This window comes from Lepisosteus oculatus, chromosome 4 (assembly GCF_040954835.1).
Source record: "Lepisosteus oculatus isolate fLepOcu1 chromosome 4, fLepOcu1.hap2, whole genome shotgun sequence".
Classification (NCBI taxonomy): Eukaryota; Metazoa; Chordata; class Actinopteri; order Semionotiformes; family Lepisosteidae; genus Lepisosteus; species Lepisosteus oculatus.
Window position 1 is genome coordinate 29,174,121 of NC_090699.1, and position 18,259 is coordinate 29,192,379.

The following is an 18,259-nucleotide window of genomic DNA, read 5'->3' on the forward strand; positions in this document are numbered from 1 at the left end:
CTCCCCATGTGTGTGGGTTGGGTTTGTCTCTAGGTGTTTCCTCCGTAGTCACTCTGCAGTCTGTGTGAGTCCTAATGCCCCAGTGTAGTGACGGGGACACTATAGTGTAAAAAGGCGCTGTCCTTTAGATGAGACATAAAACTGAGGTCCTGACTCTCTGTGGTCAAAATCCCAGGGTGTTTCTCGAAAAGAGTTGGGTGGTAACCCCAGTGTCTTCATAAAATTTCCCACTGGCCTTTACCAGTAATGGCCTCCTAATAATCCCCATCAATGAATTGGCTTCATTATTCTGTTCTCCTCCCCACTGATAGCTGATGTGTAGTGAATGTACTGGTGCACTATGGCTGCCGTCGCATCATCCAGGTGGATGCTGCACATTGGTGGTGGTGGAGGGGAGTCCCCATTACCTGTAAAGCGCTTTGAGTGGAGTGTGCCCGAAAAGCTCTATATAAGTGTAAGGATTTATTATAATTATTTTATTATGATTAGGTCTGAGGCTACCCTAGAAATATAGGATGCAAGAAAGGAGTAAGAGCGCACCTCTGCTTATCCCTGCATAGGGTGCAAATCTGTCACAGGACGACAGAGAAAATCATTAAAAATCCCAGGGCTGGTGTGTAGTGAGTGAACTGGCACACTATGCCTGCTGTCACATCATCAAGGTGGGGCTGCACATTGGTGGTGGTGGAGGGGAGTCCCCATTACCTGTAAAGCGCTTTGAGTGGAGTGTCCAGAAAAGTGCTATGTAAGTGTAAGGAATTATTATTAAAATGGCTAGAAAATGATTGGATGGATTACAATTTAATGTCTTTTGAGAAACAATGGTGTATGAAGTATAAAAAGTGAATTACTAAGAATCAGTGTAGGTCAAATAATAAGTTAACCCCTAGTTTTCTTAGATCAATTAAGACAATCATTGAAATCAGGGGGTTAAATAATTGGATGACAAGTAAACAAGGACTGAGTTTGGGTAGCCCTGTCTTACATCATGTTCGAAACCTTTATGAGTTTAGTCTTCACCATACAGGTTAGTGGAAATGCATCATGTGACGGTGCCATCATGCCAAGATCAAAAGTGATTTCAGGGAAAAGAGTAGCTGAAGCTCATCAGTCTGAAGAGGGTTATAAAACCATTATTGAATATTAGGGGCTCCATCTATCCACTGTCAGATAAATATTCTACAAATGGAAAATCACTGTGACTCTACCCAAAACCAGTTACCCCATCAAGATCTCCCCAAGAGTAGCTCTTCCCAATGAACTGGCTGTCTTTTCATCTCCCCAAGATCATCTCGAGAAATCTAAGGTTCTGCGGGCCGCTTTCGCTGCAGATAATGTCTGTTAATGCTTCAGCCACCAGGTAAAGACTGAATATGAATGGCTTTCATGAAAGGAAAGCCAGGAAAAAAAAAACATACTGTAACTCAAAAATGAGCATTGTCCCCAGTCTCAAATTCATCAAAGAGCACCTAGACAATCCTCAGGACTACTGGAAGAAAATTCTCTGGACAAGCAAATCAGTGGTTGAACTTTTTGGCCGCAATGAGAAAAGTTTTGTGTGGTGAAAATTAAGCACCCTCTTTCTAACAGAAGAACCTCATCACCAAGGTGGTGTGAGTATCATGGTCTGGGGATGCTTTACTGCCTAGGGGACTGGTCCGCTTCCCTTCATTTACGGAAACGTTAATTTGGTGTTGTAGCAGCAGATTCTAGAAAGAATGTCAATCCATCCATTTATCAGCTGATGCTGAACCAAAAGTGCAGCAAGACAGTAATCATAAACATAAATCTTCAAAAGAAAGGTACAGTAGAGAACCTTTGAATTTGTGACTGGCTAAGTTAAAGACCTATCCCCATTGAAATGACCTGAAGCGATCTGTTCATACAAGGAAACCCTCAAATGTCACTGATTTGAAGCAGTTCTGTGAGGAAGAATAGGAATGGGTCACATTTCCTAAAGGTTGATGTGAAAAATTGTTACATGAAATGTCCAAATAATGTTCAAAGAAGTGCCACCAATTACTGATTTTAAGGATTCACAAACATAATCACACATGACTATTAATTGTTGGATCATTTCATTAAGTAAATTATCCAAATATACCTTAAACTGTATATTTGTGCTATGGTTACCTTTTTATTAAGAATTTCATGAAGGTCAAATTATGTTTGTAATCTACTGTAAAATACAGGAGGATACAGATCAACTTATGGGGTTCACTTCCATTTAGATTGAAATAAATCTGAATAATTCAAAACTCATACCTGTCATATCTGAAGGCAATAATTCATACCTGTCATATCTGAAGGCAAGTTGGCAAGTTTTGAATTATTAAGATCATGTTCTGTTCACCTCAGACCAGAAAAACTAATATTTGGATTGATCTGGAGAACCCTAAGGAAAACCAGGTTGCTATTGAAGGGGTCCTGGCGGTCCAACAGGTGATACTCTCCCATTTTGAGCAGAGGTTCTCAGCCAGTGATCCAGTATGGAAAGAGGTAAACAGTGCTGTTGTGGGAGGTTCTTTCCTTTGCATAGGACAATAAACCACAGCCATGATTACTTGGCAATAAACATATCATGGGAGTTCTGGAAAAAGTAGTGCTATTAATTCTGGTGTAATTCCACTCTGGACTTGACAGTCTGCCCTACCTAAATGGCTCCCTCAATTCAACTGTTAATACAGTTCCTCATTTCTTTACCTCTACTGGGGCTGTCTACAGATGGGTGGTGTATGTGAGTGGTGGTTCTCCTCCTATGTGTACTGTAAAGCATCTTGAGATGATTTGGGATGAAATTCAATATAAAAGTGCAAGGAATTAGCTACCCAAGACTGAAGAAAGATGTAGTGAGGAAGTCCTTGCATGCTGAATCAATCCACAAGACAATCATACTCTACACCACAGGTGCCTAGAATCTGTCTATCTGAGAGAAACTTGGCATCTTACTGTTTCAGAAGACATACATTAAAGAGCTCCAGGGTTTCCATCTGGAGCTGATAATCTTATACACCCGCCTTTCTAACTTTCTCTCTTTCTCTCCTTGAATCATTCCATCACCCTGATCCCCTGAGCCACACCATCAGCTCACTAATTATTTTCAAATTGAAAGGAGCAGGAATGTGAATGTACCTGATATTCCAGGCCAAGACACAGAGGGATGGAAAGGAGCAGGAAAAGAACCCTCCTCTCTGGCTGCCAGCCAACTGGTATATCTCTATGCTACTTTATTAAGAAATAAGTTTATTAAGAATAAGTTTTTTATAACTGTGGTGCATGGAAATTGCTGTATTTTTAATCCTTGCACAGTTGGGTTCCCATGATTAAATATGTACATTGAAGAAAAGGCTGCAATGAAAGAAAACTGTATCTGTGCAGTTCTTGTAAGTCTAAAGCTTTATGCCAAGATTTCCAGTTTTGGAGGTGCTTGGGTAGACAGAAGAAACACACTATGTATGAATTCACGTTTGTTTCCGAGTCTCTTTGGAACTGATTCTCCTGGCACATTGCTGTGTGTCTTTGCCTGTATTTGTGTGAGCATGTCACCGCTTGTGATCTGCTAACAAGCCATGCTTGTTTTATGGATTATAAATGAACTAATTATCTGTAACGTTCATTAGCTGCAGGTCCTAATTAGCAAAAATTAATATTTGTTTTGATAAAGATGTTGGCAGAAGCAAATTGGTAATTGACCTTCTCAGCCAATCTGGAGGGAGGGAAAAAGGTTGGAAGAAAGACAACCTGAGTTGGACAGCTGGGTAGAAATATCAATCAGGGAGAAAGCGTGGTTAATAGTCTTACCCTATCTCTCAGACTGCTGGCCCCATACTACAAGAGGGCAGGCCAATGTGCTTCTGAAACAATGTTTGTCTGTCTAAATGCAATAACTAATACAGTTCATGGGGCCCTGAAACTTCTTGTGTGCCAGCCTGTTCACAACAACTCTGGATAATGACATTAAGTAGTAGTAAAACAGTCCCTTATAAAGGCTTACCATAGCATATCATGGTCAAAACAGTAAACTTGTAGTGAGATACAGTGAAATAGTGAAAAGTTATGGTAAGCCATGATGCCAACTCAGAAGCCATGGTAGAAGAAACGCACAGGAAAACTGCGTAATTCTATTGCAAAGTTGCTTTGTCTAAATACTGCCATCAATACACCCAAAATGATCACAAACCTTGATGTATTTTATAATGCACTGAATGAAGTCTCAAAAACTCATCAGCTGGAGATGCACCATGTAAAAAAGTATTTTGCCCACTGCGAGAGGCATGTAAAATGAAGAAACACATTTAAATGAAGCCTGGATGATAGAAGATGCCCCTCTGTCTGTCCATTCATGCCATGCCAAGTGATGTTTTCAAAGCACCACTTTTAGCACCATCCCTTTCCTCAGCTAGGGCATGAAGAGATCATACAGTAGGTAATGTAAAACAAAATATTATCCAAGTGTGGAAAGCCACACTAGTTTCAAGGGGTTGAAACTGTTGTGATAGAATAAAGTAAACAGCAGGAACAAAATATTTTAGATAATACCTTATACAGCTGTCAAAAACATTGGATTGTGTAAGATTCCTGGTAACAAGTTGAGAAATTAAAATGAAACGTGTGCTTCCTGCTTTGATGAAAACACTACACACCACTGCCAGTCTCATTGCCCGCTGTATTGAGGGAATCCAGAGAACAAAAAAAAAGTGTTTCTTTCATTGTTAATAAAAATAAATTTACATTTGTACCCATTAATATAGCTGGGTACCTTACTGAAGCAATCTAAGTGAAGCACATTACTCAAGGATACTGTACAACAGCAGGATCCCACTTCAGATTTAAACTCACAACCTTCCAGTAACAAATCTAATTCCCTAACCACCATCCCATACTAATGCCACTTTCCTTTTTGTACTGTTTTTAAAGTAATGAAGACTGTAGTGAGAGCATGATAGAAAAAGAGGAAAAGTGATAAAGAAAGATAGAAAATGAAAAGGAGAGAGAAGCTTGCACACAGCTTGGTTCAGGAAATCCAAGTGAAACTACTCTCTTGTCAATTAATCCTATCTTGCAACTGTGTGGTGCCCTTTATGAGAACAAATGTCAGCTTTCAATTGAAGGACATACTAACCTTTCTTCATAGAAAGAGTCAACCAAAAAACTGATTGTATTATTACAGTGGTGCTGAAACCTCAAAATAACTGTTGTGCTCCTGGGTTTGTGCGTGGCTAACTGAATTGATCATTTGATTACAGAGCAAGATTCTTAGGTGTATTTATTTTTTAAAAATTCAAACAAAAGGTAGAACGAAATCTTCCTCTGACAGACCTTGGTATAGAAAATCTTTAAAAAACCCTAGCACAATTAGCAATGTGCACATCCACTCCAATCCATAGACATTGAATTTGCACTATACTGTAGGTCTGACATGTTTTGGGTCTATATGGTATATTCACGACTCCACATCTAAAAATGCTCAAAGAGGGTACCAAGCACGGAATATCTTACACCCAGTGTTGGGCCATGCATCAAAGCTCGCAGTAATATAAAACATGAAATGAGTCAAACTCAAGCTGTCTGATGGAGGCCTTATGTCCATACCTGCAATGATACACTAGCTCAGTCACCAACCTAAGTACCTGTACATGAATGCTCTTGCAGTGCACAAGCTCACTCTTGACAATCACTATGGGTGTGCTAAAGATCACCCCCAACCAAAGCCCATTTACACACACACGCACAGACACAGACAGCCAGAAGGCAGAATATGTGCACATCATATTCTAAGCACGCTGCTGATGTGAGAAACGTAATTTAAGGGTTTGCTGCTCTCTGTGGCTCCATACCCGGAGATAAGAAGAGGCTCCTTCTTGGCTGCTCCCACACGCAGGTGAGTGCAAGCACCCAGTGTTGAGGTTCCACCCCACGTTATTCCCCATTCTCCCTCTGCCCCCAGGTCATGCTGCACCCCAGTCTGAGAACTCAACACCGAGACACACCTCTCTCTCCCTCCCCTGCATATTTACACTACATTATTTATACCACATTTATTCTACTACATGTCATATGGTATGTTTTATTTTGTGCACTGTATTAAACCAAATAAGTGCTTATTATTGCTCTTTTTTATTAGAAACATGAAAGGTTTTAAACAGTCTCACAAAATGCTTTTTTGTATTTTCTATTCAACCTGAAAGTCCAGCAGATGGATAGTTGGATGCTGAATATTGTAAAACTGTATATTGCATTGTAATTGTCACCCTGTGACAAAAGAATCTACCAAGCTAATAAAGCCTAGTGGATTTCATGAAAAACATGAGTTTACTGAGCATATTTCAATGTACTATTACCTGCATGAAATGTGTCATTGTTGGCAATAATTACTTAGATACAGTTGGCAATGCAGTTAGTGACAAAGCTGCTGGATTACGTTACATTTATATCATCTTACAATTACCCATATCACTGTCCTCTCAAGTCAGCCACTGTCCTGTCTTGATTTCATCACAAAGAACTGTCATACTTAGAAATGCACTGTGAAGTTACTGCTTAGGATGGGTTAAATTCCGAGAAATTTCACTGCAATACTGTACGTTTTCGATATTCCAGTAGAGAAAATAAAATTGACATATAGTTAAATGCCAGCTAATTCACAATATTAAAGTTCAGAAAACAATTACGTACCCCATTCGATTTTTTATACACTGTTGTTTTGTGTTATTTGCTGTTATATAATTATTCACCCTGCTTGTCTGTGTTGCTTATAGTGGCCCATTATTAGCAGTTTAGCCTGTTAGAAAAATAAGCTTGTTTCACACTCCAGCTGGATGCATTGTTACTTCACAACCTAACAAATGGCTATTTTTTTTCTAATTTACTGCAGCATAGAAACAGAAATCAAGTCTTCTGCTCCCTCTGCCCCCATCACACTATCTAATTAGTACTTTGCGTCATATTAAAAGTGAAGAAAAGCAGGCAGAAATAAAGAGCAGGTCTGAGGAGACAAGCAGGGAGTGGGATGAGCTGAGGATAAACGGGGTTATAATTGGGAGCAAACTGCAAGTGTTTGGGATTCGTTGAGGAACGAGGGAAGTGCCACAGTTATGCCTGTTGCTTAAGGCTTAATACATTCAGATTTCCCTGTCTCTTCTCTCTCCAGCAAATTGTCATCGCTAAATTAAAGAATGTACATTGTGCCTTTTGGCCCTCCTGTTCATATTGGTTCCATATTTATATGCAAGGCAACATTGATCAACTTCTTTATGATCCTAAAAGCAGGCAGAGATAAGAACACTTTTTCTGCTATGATTTTTAACACAATCTGCCTAGTTTTTGGATGAGCAGTATGGAGGCATGGCAGGGTGGCTAGCTGGTGGTGGTGCTGCACAGCTTCAGACCTCTGGGTTCGATCAAAGCCTCTGGTGAAGCCGTTCACACCTAAAGAAAAGGCTCCAGAACTGAAACATTGCGTCTTTTCTCTTTTCAGCATGGAATAAACCTATTACTTGTTCCTTTGCAGGCTACGCATGCAGACGCAGCTACCCACCTGAACCAAAGCCTGTGGCGTATGTGTAGAGTTTATTCTTCACTTTTTGTAGGTTTTCACTGGGTGATCCATTTTCCTCCCACCTCCCAGAGACAGGCTGGCTAGATTAGTTTGGTGATTATATGTTGTCCCTTTCTCTGTCGTCCTGTGACAGATTTGCACCCTATGCAGGGATAAGCAGAGGTGCGCTCTTACTCCTTTCTTGCATCCTATATTTCTAGGGTAGCCTCAGACCTAATCATAATAAAATAATTATAATAAATCCTTACACTTATATAGAGCTTTTCGGGCACACTCCACTCAAAGCGCTTAACAGGTAATGGGGACTCCCCTCCACCACCACCAATGTGCAGCCCCACCTGGATGATGCAACGGCAGCCATAGTGCACCAGTACATTCACTACACATCAGCTATCAGTGGGGAGGAGAACAGAATAATGAAGCCAATTCATTGATGGGGATTATTAGGAGGCCATTACTGGTAAAGGCCAGTGGGAAATTTTATGAAGACACTGGGGTTACCACCCAACTCTTTTTGAGAAACACCTTGGGATTTTGACCACAGAGAGTCAGGACCTCACTTTTATGTCTCACCTGAAGGACAGAGCCTTTTTACAGTATAGTGTCCCCATCACTATTCTGGGGCATTAGGACCCACATGGACCACAGGGTGAGCACCCACTGCTGGCCCCACTAACACCTCTTCCAGCGGCAACCTTAGTTTTTCCCAGGAAGTCTCACATCCAGGTACTGCCCAGGCTCACAACTGCTTAGCTTCAGTTCGTTGCCAGATGTGAGTTGCAGGATGACATGGCTGCTGACATCACCTTCCCTGACCCTCACCAGGATAAGTGACTGACATATTTTTAGTAAGAGGAAGTTGTGTTGTATCATTTATTTATTTTTTAATTTAATCAAAAGCAATTCATAAACAAGGAAAAAAATACCCAGAGCCCAAATGCTATACACAGTATATGCACGTTGTACTGTCCTCTTAGTCTACCTGATATGTGTGCTGTGCTAGTCTTTAAGCTTCTCTTTAGTGTATGAGATCTAGTTCAGCAGGGCTGTCTATGAAACACTTTGTGATCTAGATTAATAAAAGTGCTGTATAAAATTGAGGTGTTGTTCACAGAAAGAGAAAAATATTACACAGTATGAAGATAAAGCCATGAGCTCTGAATGTGTAGTGTACTGAGGCTTTCAATTACAGAAAGGTGCTTATTCCCCTTGGCTTCAATAATGCACCGTACTGTACACTGTAAAAAATACCTGCTAAATCTGTTAGAGTCCTGAGGCTCACACATCTTCTCACTGATGTTCAGATTACTGCTAACAAACAATAGATTGTGAAGCTCAGTCTGTTTCGTTTTAAATCATTACAAGCATAGATTAATGAAAGCTGCTGTAAAAATGATCAATAACCGTACTTTTGGATATGTAAATATATGTGTTTCTCATTAAAGCAATATCTGCAAATATTGTTTACTTCTGAGAAATAAAAGAGGAAACATCATCCGCAGATAACTTATTTTTTATATCCTTTTACTAATTACAGTATTCCTCATATACCCTCTGACAGTTCAGCCGTTTCAATTGATTGATTTTGATTGATCTTTGGATATTATTGACTACTTTTCAGCTGTGGAAAAGGATTAATTGGATTAGTCAGGTGAAAGATTAGGACAAACCCCATCATCTCCGGAGATGACAGAAACTCTGCTCCACTTGGGGTTGCTTTGCAGAAGCAGGGTGTTAATCTGGGAGCTGTCTGGCTTCATGTTCATGGGGCAGGACAGGCACATACAGTATAGAGCTGCTCTGCACCTGATCACATTGATCTCAGGGACTGATTTTTACTTGAATGCGTATTTTTCTAAAGAGTCTTACTAGACAGTAATTAGGAAGAGAATGGTATCTTTGAAATGCTGATAGAGCTTTTTTGTTGGGAAAGCCAGTGACGTTGCTCATCTTAATGTTTTACGATGGTTGAAAGACTTGGAGTGTCAATATGGCAACATGTACGTGATAATGTCTCTCCCTGTACACAAGACCTTGTATGTTGAAACCTACTAAGGGGGCTAGACGTTATTCTTGATTTAACAGCATTAAGCAAAGTTGTACAAGATTCCCTTTGAGTGGGATACTGGTTTATCACTGAGTAATCTTCCATAGAATGCTGGTAGTAACTGATATAGTCAGACTGCTGCAGTGGACAGGGAACAGCACCTCATTCATGGATAAAACCTTAACATTCAGCCAAGCCCTAACCCTGGCAATCCTCTGTCTTTGCTGTAGCGTCACTTCTCAGGCCTTCGATGGGTATTCAAAATCTAATTATCTTGCAGGAACACAGGGTTGTAAAACCCTGATAAATGCTCTACAGTTATGTACAGCTCTGTTATATTCCACTCAAAATGTATTAAACAATACATTGCACTGAAGGGGGATCTCACACTTGATGACTCTGTTCAACACCAAAATTTAATAACTCATTCATTAACCTTGTTTTGCTAATTGTCTGACTCAAAAAACATTAATGATTGCCAAAGCCCCACATCCAAACATCTCTCAATGTCAGAGTGCTGCATTTTCCTGTCTCTCACACATACTCACTGCCTCTGTCTCTCCTGCTGTAACACTCAGGCATTATACCAAGATTAATTCTCTTGTTCCCAGTTTCCTTACCCCCCTTCTCGCGTTTTCACTTCCTTTCCCTTGTAATCTGCTAGAACAGGAGTCTTTCTTGTGACCACCTCTTTCTTTTTTACTTATTTCTTAAATAAGTAAAACATTTGTGTTTACACACACATACTGGTATTTCGTCTCCCAGTTTTGATAAATTCCTCCTTCTTAACTTTTTTCTCTTTCTCTGTACCTACGATTCTTTGCTAAAATGTGTCTGACATACTCTACACTCACCCTGCCTTTCCTCCACTGCAGGTGTTACCGTCTCCAAACACCTTCCACCTCAAGCTCAGCCTCCTCCTGACTAGTATTCCCTCTTCATCCCTGGACCTCTGCTACAACACACCTTTGTTACCCTCTCACTTCGCCTGTCTGCTGTAAGTTTGTTGTTTCTTCCTTTATTTTAAGCTTGACTTGCCCTGTGACATAAGGGCAGTATCGTCTTTCGCTGTGTCACCCTGTGGCTGCCAGCAGGGCCTGAATTATAGAAGAGGATGCTGGTGAATTTCCAGGAGCCAGGGCTGGTTTTCTAGAACAGGCAGGGAGGGAATTTCACACTCTGCAACTGAAGTGACAAGCGTGGTGATGCAGTGCGTTGTAACTTACTGTAAACGATATGCAATACAGTGATGGATGGCGTGTTTGTGGTTGCCACTGAACCATGTAAACCATTATTTCCAGGAGAGAAAATGCTAAAATAGCCTTTGCGGTTGGAGCCATATTACTCTTTAATGTGGGTTGATCAGACAAGGTGAAGCCAGGCTCAGCCAGAGGCACTGTGAGGAGATGAGACACAAGGAGCAGTTCTGACAGGCAGACGCCTGAGTGTTCTTTCTATCTCTCTCTCCTCACTCTCTTCTGCAAGAACACACTCTGTTGATTAAAGATTTGCCAGCCATCCTGTTTCACCATATTTCAAAATGCTTGCATCACTACTAACTTCTTGTCTGAGTTTATTTAACAATGCAAATATTTACATTACATGTGGAATTCATTTTTCCAACAGCATGATACACTGCCAGGAAAAACGTTTAAGGACTATTAATTTACATGATAGCAATACATTATAGCTTTGCATCCCGTTCACCCTGTTTGTAATTGTTCAGACCTTAGCTTAACATTGTTCCTGTCTTCTTACTCAGAAATGATGGCAAAATCTAGCAGAAAATGATTTAAAAAATTTCTGCATAGTATAAAAAGAAATAATACAAAACTCCATCTTCTTATTTACTCCACAGTGGCTCTCCATAAGCAGAGACATTATAGCACATTAACACTCATATGAAATGCATCTCACAGTAATTAGAAACCCTCACATCAATCCTGTTTCTCCAGATAAATAGGCAATGGACCTAACTCTTAGATCCAGCATGGAATCAGCTTGCTAAAAATGCTCCCTTAGCCATTTAAGATATTTAACCTTTATTCCAGATGACAGAATGTGAGAAAGTGCAGTGAGAGAAAGAAAACAACAGCAAAAAAAAATTGCAGGACAAGCCATTAAGCCTCCTGTCTACAGAATAAACGGACTAGAGAAAAAGATGTTTTTACACCATGAGCTTGATAAATTAAAAAAAATATATACAGTATATATCTAAAAGTAATAAAAGAGCACTTCAGAACAGCCTGTTTTCCAATAGAAAGAAAGGTTCTTGTTCATAGCGACGTGGTTGGTATGTCGATCAAGCAGTTGTATGTTTAGACCATTAAGTCATGACGTCTGAAACACAATGGAATCAAAGGGCATTTAAATTAAGTGTTGTCTACCATTTTGACAGTGATTTCTGGGAAGGGTCTGGAAAGTGATACATAGACAAAATGTCACATAACAGCCAGCAGTTTATGTAACTGTGAAAATAAAGACGAATCTGAAATATGCTCAGAACCTTGCTATTCTGAACCTTGCTATTCGTAAACCTGAAGCTTATGTAAAAAACTGGATTTGCGTATCCTAGCCAGCATGGTTGCCTTAAAATAGGTAAATGTACTGTACCTAAATACATTTTTTAAGCTTTAAAACAGGCCTAAATATGTTCTGCAATTATTCTGTGCTCAAGGGTAATTTTGGTCAGTTTTCTTCAGTATTAAGTAAATAGTAAGTTCCACTTGTGTTACCACCAGTAGAAACGGTTTACTTTTTATTTTGTATACTTTTTCTAAACAATGAGATCTCCCATTAGTGTGGGCCTTGACAGTCAAGGAGAAGTATCAGAAAATGTCTAGCACTCATCGAGCTGTAGGTAACAGCTGGTTTTCTTTATCATATAAGAATCAACATGTAGTCCAACAAATAAAGAAAATAAAACCGGTGGTTAAAATTTCTGCCGCTGTCTCCTTCAGTCTTAAAAAAGATCACAAGTAGCAATCATTCTGTCTTTAGCTTTATTGTGTCTGGTCTATTCCTTTCCCCCAGTGTCAATGTAGATCTACAGTATAGCATTCTTATCTCGGTACATCACTGAACAAAGCATGCAAGTGTCCTGCAAGCTGGAGGCTTTTCATTTTCTTACCATCCAGCAATGGAGCTTGAAGTCACAATGAGTGATGGATTTTATCATCGTAAACATCTATTTGTGTTTGTAAAAGGTAACATTTCAGATTAGAGATAAATGTTACTTAGTATTTTTCTGAAATAGCAATTTGAAGTTGCGTGAATAAAGAAAACAATTGACAATTAATAAATCCCTTTAGCACATCATCAAAAACGAAAGCGCTACTAAAACAAAAACTGTTAATACTGTCCAGTAGGTGCACATCGATGATCAAAATTAAGGGAGGGACTGTTTTTATCCAATTAAGTCATAGCTTTATTTTTATCATCAAGTATTGACAGAAATGACAGCACACAATTAACATTTAACGGTAGTAGAACTGAAACATAATGTTTTCCTCCATAAAAATGCACTGTTCATGCTCTGTTTTTGAAATGACTGATTCATCTCTAACACCTTGAACCTTAGGGACTGCTTGCGGCATCTTAGAATTGGTTGAGTCAATTCGTTTCTAAATCAAACAAACAAAGCCCTCTTTGAGGGATTGCCACTGTGGCTCTATTCTGTAGCTGGGGAGCACTGCGACCCCTAACTTTGGGCTGTGGGACTGACTTGTGACCAAGGACTTCAGGGGACAGTTCTTACAGTCACACGCACCTGAAACATACAGTAGGCAAGAACAGACTACTCTGGAAAACTCAAAGCTTTAGACTTTCTCCATTTTATCTCACATTTGCTTTTACTTCTCAGATGCTTTGGCATGATAAGGCACTTGTAGTAAATCAATTTGTATCAAATTGCACTCTGTCATATTGCACTACAAGTTCCATGACACTGTCCATTGCAAGCAAACAGGCTGCTGTCTGGCAAAAAGCTAAACTCCCTTGAGTTATCAGATTACACAGAGCAAAAATAAAGAGGCCTGAGCATACACAGAGTCTTATTATGGGGTGTAGTAATGCTGAAATACAGAGCTATTAAATTCTCACACTAATAGAGTCTAACCTCTTGCTACTGCCAAAGGGGAACCTATCCTCCAACACATTTTCTACCACATACGCTGGACAGCATGGTGTAACCGATACTGAATATTAGCCCCCGGCTATCTGAAATATTGAAATATTGAAAAATTAAATTATCCATTAGTGTAATATTTCAGCCGTCATTAGTTCAATTCAGTTATTGCTAGTTTTTGCATTGACTTGGCATTTTTATACCTGAAATGGCACTATCATAGTTTGAAGTGATTGTGCATCACATACTGTACTTACTGTAGGAAGAACAAGGAAGAACATGTGAAAAGACATCACGATATGCAGAATCTGTAATCAGAGGACATCCTCATACCAGGACATGTTCTATAGCTGCTACACAAACACACTTCTCCTTTAAAAAAAGGAAAGGCCCTGAAGATCTTTAAATTGGCTTTGAGGTAGGAAGTGGGATTACAGCATGCAAGCATTACAGAATCATTAGCATGCTTGAAGCACACTAGATACAGATTTCAGAAGTCTGTCCACCAAAGAAAAGCAATTCAACAGAGAGCTGCGCTTCTTAAAATTTGCATTAAAAATATGGCAAAATTAGCTTTTATTTGAACAATCCTGAGAATAAGAAAAATAAAACAGAAATAAAGTTTGAACAACAGAGTAATTAATCAAGAGACACAGTTGTGCATTAGAGAGTTAATTACATGTCGGATTCCATTAAATAATAAACACAATTAATGCTACTTAATGCAAACTGTGACCCTCATCCTCAGTGTCTGTTCTTTAGGGCTTCGTCTTAAATTGCATACTATACTGAAATATGCAAAGTGCAGATAACATCAAAACCTTGGAAATAAATATAATTTTCTCCCAAGTGCAGCTGGACAACTGCTGCATTGCTGGGTAATAGCAACGCAGGTGAACATGGGATACAGCAGTCAACAGAACAGGCTGCTGAAAAGATAACACAGATACATCTGATCATTTATCGAGGAAACTTGACTATTTTACTGTAAAGTACAAACATTTTTAGTTTAGTTTTATTAGCGTAATTTAAGATTCCAATGACAGCAGAACTATGATGGCTTATAACATGGGCATACAGATTACATCCTGAAAGATGTTTCTGGTTTTCATTCCAACTTGAGTTCTTATTTAACTAAGACATTTTTAAAATATATTTTCAAACATCTTTTGATAATGTATTTGATTCCTGGGCTGTTAGTTATGTCTTGTATTCAAGTTTTGAACCTTTTGAGTCACAAATAATTGGACTCATTAAAGATGTGTTAAAGAGTGGAGCCAGAAGACCATGCAACACTAACTCTAACACTCTACTTGACACCCTGGCTTCTAGCAATTGCAACATTTTGGAGTTGGACCTCATTAACTCTACAGGGACACAGTGGTATAGAAAAGCAAGAAGCAATCATACCACACCTGGGTATGAGACTGAAAAGCAGAGATTGTTACCAGCTGCCAGCTCACAATAAAAATAATAACTGTATTCATCAACGCTTTATCAACCTAAAGTGCTGAAAAACTCATAGAATTACAGTATGTGCATGCTCAAAACTAGTCATGATTTTGAGAATGACTGAAACAACTGGTCACATCAAGAAAAAAGCATGTTGACCATTTTCAACCAGTAATTCCTTGAATGTTTTTGAACAACTGAACCTTTTAATGTTCTCACAAGAGTCTTGTCATCATCTGGTCAATAAAAGGTCTACCAAAAAAATCAAGCCTTATACTGCCTGTTTCTGCCGGCCAAACACCTATAAATTAAAGCCGTCACTGAACATCGTTCAGTTTCCATTTTTCCGAGGGCAGCCGGCAGATGAAGGACATGTGGGAAGAGATCAGGCAAAAAGCTTTTGGTAGAGATATATCCGGTTGCCTCATTTAATGGCATCTGACTTGACTGCATAGCTAATGAAAACCTAGCTGTGCACAAATTACCCTGTCACTCATTGCAATGGAAAAAAACGAAAAATGCTTCTCCTCGCTGACACCTTCACACAGATGAAAGGACAGAGCCTTTAAAACACGACCATGCCTACTCCCAACTTTTTGCGTGGCACTCCACTTCAAGCACCCATGTCTTCAGGGAGATTAGGATCAGATGGTTATCACTCCTAGAGCATACTGTACAGCACTCAAACCAGTTCCCTCTGGAACAGCTCTTTTGGCTTGGAGGATTGGGATGAGGATGTAGACTGAGGCTGCACAGCTTGACTATAGTTTGGTCCTTCTGCACTTGCATGGAGAAACCTCCAGCATGAATCATGAATTGATTATGGCAGAGAGGGTGATTGGAAAAGTTAAGCTTAATATGAGTTACAGGCTGAAAGCAGCATTGAAATAAAATAACCAATTTACTGTATCCATTATTAAACTGCAATGAATATCATAATATTGTAATCATAAACTATTTAAAAAGTGTAATGTAACTTACTGATACACACCCGATTGAGTATAAGAGAGAAAAGTTTCAAGCATGCTCAAACAAGAAGAAAAAGTATTCTAATGTACACGATCGCTCAGAGACGGGTTAATTCTCCATGCCCACACAATCTTACTCCTTTCATTAGAAAAGATTAATCACACCCTGATCTGTTCCGCTCCATTCTCAGAGCTCCCCCTCCTCTGTCAAAAAGGCTGCCTTTGCGTGGTGCTTACACAGGCAGGTCATGAAGATTCAGGATGTACAACATGTTCTTACTCAGCACAGCCTTGTAAAGGAAACTTGAGATCCTTGCTAAGCTGTCAAATAAAGTCGCTTCCTTCTACTCACTCCAGAATGGTTAGATCTTTGGTAAAACTAGAGTAACACAGAGTACCAGAGTTAACACTATTCTTTGCTTCTACTAAACAGAACACTCTCAAAAACTCTTAATAAAAAGTGTGTTAGAGAAAACAGAGTTAAATCACTTCTTGCTCAGATTAAATAGAAACCGTGACCCTCCCTCTGACTGCTAATTACAAACCCAGTATGTTGTGGCAACTTTGAAATGGGTACAGGTGAACGGCTAAGGTGTTTGAAAGGTTTATCTAAGCCTAAATGTTTTTCATGTCTTCCACAGGTTCCATGACATTGTGTGCTTATATGGTTAATTGGTTATAGTTTTAATACTGTACTACAGCATATATACTGTAGGTGCAATCCTACCTCCTCTTTCCCACTGAAAACAGACCACTCACCTACTGGGGTGTCCTCGTAGATCAGGAAGAAATTATCAAAGAAGTAATTCAGGAAATAAGGCAAGCGATTGAAGGCCATGACTGGGGAGAAAACAAAATGGAGAAAAAATTAGTTCTAACTTGGATCCTCACACTATGTCAGTATCTTAATTGCATTATACCTTGTAACGCACTTTGGATCTTTCACAGGATTGTAGACATATTTCCCTTCCTGTGCTCTTCTGTATTCCTGAGACTATGTCTGAGACAGGGTGGATGAGTGATTACATTGACAAACTTCATGAGAGGGACATACAGTATGGTACCATCTACTCACATTAGGTAGGTATGCCCCTTTGGGCCATTAAGGCCCCATGGGGGAATGGGGGGCATGGGCCACCATTTTTCCTCAACCATCTGACACTGGAGATGGAGGTGATGTGGTCAGGCATCACGCTCCGGCCGGCCTATTACCCCAGAAAGATTAACGCCTGGTACTCATTTGGAAAGCAGGCTGGGTGGATCTGGGGGCCGCCTGGAAGGAATTAGAACAAGCTACATCGCTTGCCCCTACCTGGGATCGAACCCAGGACCTTCTAGTCAAGAGCTAGACGCCCTTGCTGTCAGAGTTGCAACGGCTCCCATCTACTCCATAAAAAACTAAATAGAATCTGCTCCATAACTCAGATATCATTTGCAAACAAAAATAATTAAAAAGTAGCAGATTATAAGAACTTTAATATGCCATTCTAACTTTTCTATTTCACTATGGTTTGACACTAGGAAGTGTCCTGCTCTTGACATGTGAAAATGTGAGGAAGATTACAAATAAGACCCTTGTATCACTTCACACATACTGTATAGCCTGTAGTTGCTAGTTGCTAACTGATCAGAGGATCTCATCCAGCAGATTCTTGAAAGTAGCCAGAGTATCAGCTCAAATAATATGGCTGGGTAGCTTGTCCCAGACACCCATGCCATTTTGTCTAGAGCAGAGACTCCTGTTGTCAATTTTAAATGCACATCTTTGTAGCTTCTGCTTTTGTCCTGTGATTCATGTTTCACTGTTATGTCTTAAGTCTATTGGGTTGTCTTTGTCAATGCCTCTATTGATTTTCAAACAGTTGAATAAAGGCCCTTCTAGTCTCTGTTTAAAACTAACAATGGTCGGCTCTTTCAGTTTCTCAGTGTAAGAAACTTCAGACCAAGGAATGTAACTATTTACTGAACTTTGCACAGATTCCAGTGCAGAAATATTTTTTGTAACACGATAACTGAAATTCCACATAAAATTAGAATTTACCTGTTGGTTGTACAATTGTCACATGATATCCCTTGATTGAAATCTATAAATTCTATCATTCTGTTTA

The 18,259-nt window shown here is 39.5% G+C and overlaps 1 protein-coding gene across 1 annotated transcript in view; it reads right to left on the reverse strand.

Moving 5' to 3' along the window:
* cdh23 (cadherin-related 23) overlaps window positions 1-18,259 on the reverse strand; it is a 198,507-nt gene that overhangs the window by 168,227 nt on the left and 12,021 nt on the right. The window contains exon 3 of the mRNA XM_069189026.1: window positions 16,911-16,991. Coding sequence (XP_069045127.1) covers window positions 16,911-16,991 — 81 coding nt within the window. The remainder of the gene's footprint in view (window positions 1-16,910; window positions 16,992-18,259) is intronic.